Raw genomic sequence first — 7,498 nt, forward strand, 5'->3', positions numbered from 1 at the left:
TTCAAGACAGCCAAGGTGTTTCTAATTTAGACAGGTTTATTTACTGGCTGGGGGGCCCCGGCTGGACTCAGTAGAGTACCATCCGAAATAGAAGTAGGGACAGGTTTATAAGCATTCTGGTTCAGTCTTTTGGTTATATTTGACTTTAAACAGCGACTCAACTTTCCACTTATAGGAGGAAAGACAGGGGGCTTACAATGGCAGGTGTTTGACATAGATTATTTTGAGAGAGATCAGGGTTATGGAACATAGTCAGCCAACCATCCTTATGGAATAGATACTCATTGTGGATCCAGCACTTTTGACATGCAAAATACCTCCTTTAATCTAGCTTGAGCAAATATTTTTCTGAGAGCCCAAGACTCAAAACTGAAGGAGGGAAGGGGAGGCCTATCTATTGTCCATTTCAATGTCATTATTTTAAAATAGTAACAATACTCCAAGGAACCCCAAAAGTTAAGTGAAGTTTTTGCACTGAGATTTTGAGGATAGCCTTTATTTGTTATCCATAACAATGCTCAGGAAACCTTAAAGTGCCATAGAAATATTTGTTATCATTATTTTGGTAATAACACATCGCAAGGCATGGGGGTCCTTTTCTTTTAGATGGAAACAATACAATTTCAGATTGATTTTTGATCCTGAATTTGGTTGTTTTATGATACAGAGCACAGAATTATTTCTCCACTAATAAATAATTCTGTGGGAAATATACATATAGAAAGTTTCAGCTGCTGGGCTAGGCAGGTCAATAAGAAAGATTTAGCTATCATTGTAATTGATCATTTGGTGGCCAATGCTAGTGACTCAAATGTCACTACCTTTGTCTTCACTCTCTCAAGTCTGCAATATGTACTCTAGGAGAACCTTTCAACTCTGGGAAATTCTATTCCAGGAGGGAGCCCAGAGGATAACAGATGTTTGCAAATCATTTGGCCTGGTGGTGATGAATTAGTTTTTAATGACATTCTCATGTAGTCATTATAAATCATTAAATCTGCAGCAGAGTAGCTCCAACACTAAACAAGGCTAGCCTATAGAAACCTACAGACTCATTCTTTTGTTCCCCTCATTACTCAACTCCTCTCCTTCCCTATCTCCTCTCCTCTCCTTCCCTTACTCTTCTCACCTTTTTACTCAAACCCTCTCTTGTCTAAAACTCTTTCTTTCCCTTTTTTCACCTCTTTCTCCATTTTTTCTTTTTATTATCCCTGCTTAATACTTCTGAAATGATAATTAATGAACTGACAAAAACTTTTTATAAAACAGAAATGACCCTTGGGATTGAATGGTTTGTCAGCAGAGTTCAAGCTCTAACTAATCCAACAACATTGCAAAGACACCAAGGGAGCTGAATATCTGTTGTCTAAGTATAAGCTGATCTAACTTCACAATAATTTATGATGAAATTGGTTACAGGGAGATTCAATTTCTGGCATAGTAATTGCAAAAGTTCATTTTTTACCAAATTAAAGAAAAGTTGTCATCTTTATTAGTGGAAGGAAGGAATATTTATACTAAAGAAATCATTGAATGTTTTTAGTACCGATTGTAATAGTGAAATGCTAAGGAAACTGAGATAATATTAAATCATAAAAAGATTAACAGATCTGGAATTGAAGGAGTTCGGTTCCAATCCCACGTTTTCCACAGTCTATCTCTATTACATTAGCAAATCATTTCTTAGTACTTGTTTCTCTACCTTTGAAACAAAGGCATTGGATTAGATGACATTTAAGGTCTTTTCCAGCTCTAAATCTGATAATCTATGATATTTCCACTGCTCCTGCTGGGGATGATAATGCCATGAATGTAAGAAGGACAGGGACCTTGGTTTAGCAGAATATTTACTGGGACCTGATCTTTCCTTTCAGTGTTACTAAGATTCCCCTTTAACTGTATTCAATCTTCAAGGTAAGGGATATATAATTATATCATCTGTCAGAGGAATGCCAGAAATCGAAAAGGATTTACTTCCCACATCCATATCCCAAAGGGATCACAAAAGAAGGAAAAGGATCTTAATGTGCAAAAATATTTATAGCAGCTCTTTTTGTGGTGACAAGGATTTGGAAATTGAACAGATGCCCATCAATTGGGGAATGACTGAATAAGCTGTGGTATTTGAGTGTAAAGGAATACTAATATTCTAAAAGAAATGATGAATAGGGTGATTTCAGAAAAGCCTAGAAAGATCTACATGAACTGAAGCATAATGAAGCAAGCAAAACCAGGAAAGCAATGTACACAGTAACAGCAAGTGTGTGATGATCACCTGACAGACAGTGAACCAAGGCACTTCCAATAAACTTTGGATGGAAAATGCCATCCATATCCAGAAAAAGAAACTGTGGAAACTGAATAAGGATTGAAGCACAATATTTTCACTTTTCGGTGTTTTGTTTTTTTTTTCCTTTCTTGCTGTTTTTCCCTTTTGTTCTGATTTTTCTTTCCCAACATGTCTCAAATGAAAATATGTTTAAAAAATGTATAACCTATACCAGATTGCTTGCTAGCTTGGGGAAGGGGGGGATATATGTGAGAAAGGGAGAAAAAAATAATTAAAATTCAAAATCTTTCAAAAATGAATGATGAAAGCCATCTTAATATGTAATCATAAAATATTATGGTATTAAAATTTTAAAGGAAAAAAAAAACATTTACTCCCCACAAAAAAAAAAAAAAATTACTCCCCACAAAAAAAAAAAAATTACAAAACACTTACTCCCCACAAAAACAAAACAAAACAAAACAAAACAAAAAAGTTTACTCCCCACAAAAAAAAAAAAAACATTTACTCCCCACAAAAAAAAAAAAAAAATTACTCCCCACAACTAACAATTAAGAGGTCCAGGAAACTTACTTTGTTCAGGGAAAATAGTGAGCAGGATGGGGAGAAGGGCTCTTTTGGGGGGCCACCCCCGCTGTGACTATAGAACTGACAAACAGAGCTAATTGCGCAGTTGCACGCTCGTTGGCCGGGCAGTCCATATGCTGTTTAAAGATGGCGGCGGAGGAACCTCCTCAGCAGAATCCGGAGCCATTGGAAAGCGACTCTGAAGGAATTAACAGTTTGGCCTACGATGAAGCCATCATGGCCCAGCAGGACCGAATTCAGCAAGAGATTGCTGTCCAAAACCCACTGGTGTCTGAGCGCCTGGAGCTCTCCGTGCTTTACAAGGAGTACGCGGAAGATGACAACATCTACCAACAGAAGATCAAGGACCTACACAAAAAGTACTCCTACATCCGAAAGACCAGGCCCGACGGCAACTGCTTCTACCGAGCCTTCGGTTTCTCGCACCTGGAGGCCCTTCTGGAGGACAAGAAGGAGCTGCAGAGGCTCAAAGCCGTCTCCGCCAAGAGCAAGGACGAGCTGGTGGCCCAGGGCTTCGCCGAGTTCACGATTGAAGATTTCCACAACACGTTCATGGACCTGATCGAACAGGTGGAGAAGGGGACCACGGCCACCGAACTGCTGGCCTCCTTCAATGACCAGAGCACCTCCGACTACCTGGTGGTTTACCTGCGGCTGCTCACCTCCGGCCACCTGCAGCGGGAGAGCAAGTTCTTCGAGCACTTCATTGAGGGGGGACAGACGGTCAAGGAGTTTTGTCAGCAGGAAGTGGAGCCCATGTGCAAGGAGAGTGACCACATCCACATCATGGCGCTGGCACAGGCCCTCAGTATCTCCATCCAGGTGGAGTACATGGACCGCGGGGAGGGCGGCACCACCAACACCCATGTCTTCTCTGAGGGCTCCGAGCCCAAGGTGTACCTGCTGTACAGACCCGGACACTATGACATCCTGTACAAATAGATGCGGCGGCCTCCTGGGCTCCGCCGCTGCTGCCCCCCAGCGCTGGGCAGCTCTGCCCCTCCCTCCCCCACTAACAGGTGTTAGCCACGTGCAAATGTGTTTTTTGTGGTTGTAAATGGCAATATCCCACCCCTTTCCCCCTCCCTGCCATCCGCTACTTTGTCTGTTTTATTAAAGGGGATGCTGGTGATGGAGGGGAAAAATAGAGCGACAGCACTCCCTTTGAAGGACAAACCCCCAACAGGTGACCCTTAAAATGACAAGTACTTAATGGAAATGAAGATGTAGATCGCAACCCCAGGAAGTAACACCGGTGGCTTTTCAGAAGTCAGCTTTGGAGACTGGGGAAAATACAGACGCAGATGGATCGTGTGGGAAATGAAGTCCCGAGAAGTCCGATCAATCCGGAACATGGTGCCTTTATGTTACCATAGTACGGTAGATCCTCTAAAGGCAACATGTGGATCTGTGGAAGCTTTCTTACGTCATCTACTTCTCTAGTCTGCCCCAATCAAAAGCTTTTCTGGTCTGTTAGTAGAGAATTAATTGCATATGGATTTGATCTATATTTGCATAACTGTGACTGCATCCCAAAGCATCCTTCACTGAACCTGGTATATTGGGGAATTCCAAAGTAATAGGGAACCTATAATTAGTAGTAGTAGTAGTGGTGGTGGTAGTAATTGTAATAGTCGTAGCAATAGTAGTAGGAATAGCAGTAAGGGAAAGCTTAATAGTAGTAGCAATAGTAGGAATAGAAATAGTAAAAGTAGGAGTAACAGTAAAGTAGTAATAGTAGTAGAGCAGGAGCATCAACTATCACTGACAACTACAATGTAGCAATTAAAACTCTGCAAAGCACTTTTCCCATAGCAGGTCAGGAAGTGAGTCTTCATAGTAGCAACTAATTAGAATGGAAGGGACCTTGGAGAATATCTAGTTCAACCTCACTGAACAGATAAGGAAAATGAGTGCAAAGCGGTTGTGACTTTTATACTGGTAGTAGGTAGCAGGGTAACACACCTCTTTTTATCAAATCCTCTCATAAAGTCTACTTTATCATTCTGACCCTCAAATCTCAAAGATCTCTGTCCTGTAATCACATACCCCAAAGAGAACCAATTTTACCTTGGATTTGTTTACTTATATTTAAAATGAGAAGATTTCACTACTGGACCTCTAGAATGTATAGTGTTTACGGTTTTCAAAGCACTTGACAAATAACTCAATTTTACCATCTTGAGAGGAAGGTGTTGTTATCCCCATTTTATGGGTGAAAAGAGAAGTAATGTGACTTGTCCAAGGTCTCTTCACTAGTAAGTCTCTGAAGATAGGTTTTAACTCAGACCTTTCTAATCCAATGCACATTCTCCATTCACCATACCACCTAGCTAAGTTTACAATCCTATGATTCCAAGATATTGTCTTTATTGTATATGAACCATTAGGTTGCTGAAAGGGGACAATAAAATAACATATAAGTAACACTTTTTAAACTCAAATTGTGAAGAAATAGGATTGAAGAAAAATATTTTCTAAAAAATGGAAGAGAAATGGACCTTTGAAGATCTGATAGAGAATTTCCCCTCAGAAAAAAATGTACTGAAAGGACCTGTTTGAAAATCAATTGATGAGATCAACAGTTATAGGACATTATGGTTCATGAAATCATCTGCATGTTTCTGTTTTTGTTGTTTTTTAAAATTTTATAGTTTATAATTTTGAAACTATCAAATAACAGAGATTGTATAAAATGTTTGGGTTTCTTAAGTAAGCAAAAGTTAAATTTCTTGAATTTTACCTTATGTGGCAAATATAAAGCATTAACCACCAGAGAACTCTGATTTAATACACTAAAATATATGAGACAAAAATTAAAAGAAAAGCAAGATAATTGATAGAATAAGCTTAAAAGAGGGGCTGTAAGAAGCTACAGACAAAATATACACAAGGCTAGGAAAGAATGGTTTCTCTTGCTAAGAACTTGCAGATTGGGATTGGGGAAGTCATCACTTTACTGATAGGTTGAAGAAAGGTTTGATCAGCTAAGAAAGCTCTACAGTTTCTAGATTTTGTACAAAATAGGCTATCTAGTGCCATCTACAGCCTGAGAGAAAGAGAAATTCTCAAAGAAGTGCCTGGTTGACCTCCATAGTTTGGGAGCAAGGTTGGGGTAAGGGTGGGAGAATGAATAGAAAGGGTAAGATAAGCTTTGCCTCTACATTGCTGTGGTCTAATTACCAGAGGATGGGCTTGGTTTAGCTTACAGATGTCTCAATAAAAATGCAAAAGCTAAGTCATTTGCTTTGCATTTCCCAGAGAGCCAAACTGAGGAAACCTGCTTGTAATGAATAAGCGCAACGTTTGGATGGATGGATAGATGAATGGATGTGTAGGCAGATAGATAGGCAGATAGAAATAGAAATACAGGATAGATAATAGATACATGATAGATATATGGACTGTTAAGTCAGATGTATAAATAAATGCTAGAAAGGTGAAGATGGAAAACTGGAGATGTATAATTGAAGAGGTGAAATATGTAGATAATAGATACAAATATGGATGGATAGGTAGATGATAAATTATAGAAGCTAGATAGAAAACTGAGATAGATGCTAAAATGTGAATGGATATATAGATATATGGACTGATAGCTAAATATATCTATCCTATTTAAAATAAAATCTATCCAGCTAAATGCTGGAAAGAGAAATGGAAAGAGATGGAAAGATGACAATAAATAGAAATATAGATGGATGGGTGAGTGGGTGGGTGGTAGATGAGAAACTGCACACACACATACATGAAATTGTTTTAAAGAAAAAAGTTTCTCAGTATACTTTTAAAGGTAAAAGAAAAATTAATTCTTTATCTCCTAGAAAACAAAAGAAAGTGAATTTCTATAAGAAAGAAATGAGAGCCATAAGGGCAGCTATCAATAGAAAAATTAGCCTTATGTGGTACAGATTGTTCCTAAATGAACCAAGGACACCAAGATTAGCGATTAAAATTGTAAGATATTCCAAATACATGTTCCTCACCTATACCTACCTAATAGATTTCTATTAATGTATGGCCACTATCTCCCACAAGACACTCTGTGTTTATAATGGACTGTGATGCTTTGATTATTCCTATGTTACCTTATATCGAGTAAATGTTATGATTTTTATTGCTTCTGTCTTACTGTTTAATAAATATTTCATGTTTAAAAGTCAATAGTGTTGCTTTTTTAATTTTAATGTTTTTAAATAGATGAAAAGTCAATTTATGGGGCCCATTTCAAGTAACAGGAATTAATCCAGTACCAATTACTCCTAGGGACCTGAGAGAGAATCTGAATCAAGGCTTTTCAAGGCCACCACTATTATCCATTCCACTTCTCTAAATCCTAGTCCTATTATTCTCACGTTAGATTGAGAGAGACACCTACTCCAGTTGAAACCCAGAAAGAGAAAAGGGATAGAGAATGAGAGCACAAAGAAAGAGAGGGGGCTAGCTTACTACATTAAAATGCCACATTTACAGGCTATACTTTCATATTGTTGGGTCTGGGGCCATACTTATATTGTGAATGATCCTGATTATTGGAACACAAACAAGCCCCATGCAGGTACTGAAAATTACTATATAAGTTCTCAGAGCCCATAGAAACACATGTAGAACTCACCATTT

At 38.5% G+C, this 7,498-nt stretch overlaps 1 protein-coding gene across 1 annotated transcript; it reads left to right on the top strand.

Annotated features, from left to right (window-relative positions):
- The first annotated feature begins 2,869 nt into the window (after positions 1-2,869).
- LOC141540935 (ubiquitin thioesterase OTUB1-like) lies at positions 2,870-5,705 on the top strand. The gene has a single exon (XM_074264900.1). The coding sequence runs from the start codon at positions 3,005-3,007 to the stop codon at positions 3,818-3,820; it is 816 nt and encodes a 271-aa protein (XP_074121001.1). The 5' UTR covers positions 2,870-3,004; the 3' UTR covers positions 3,821-5,705.
- The last annotated feature ends 1,793 nt before the right edge of the window (positions 5,706-7,498 follow it).

This window comes from Sminthopsis crassicaudata, chromosome 1 (genome assembly GCF_048593235.1).
Source record: "Sminthopsis crassicaudata isolate SCR6 chromosome 1, ASM4859323v1, whole genome shotgun sequence".
NCBI classification, from domain to species: Eukaryota; Metazoa; Chordata; class Mammalia; order Dasyuromorphia; family Dasyuridae; genus Sminthopsis; species Sminthopsis crassicaudata.

Excerpts from the sequence above, each read along its gene's own strand:
- LOC141540935 (XM_074264900.1), top strand. The coding sequence starts at position 3,005 with ATGGCGGCGGAGGAACCTCCTCAGCAGAATCCGGAGCCATTGGAAAGC.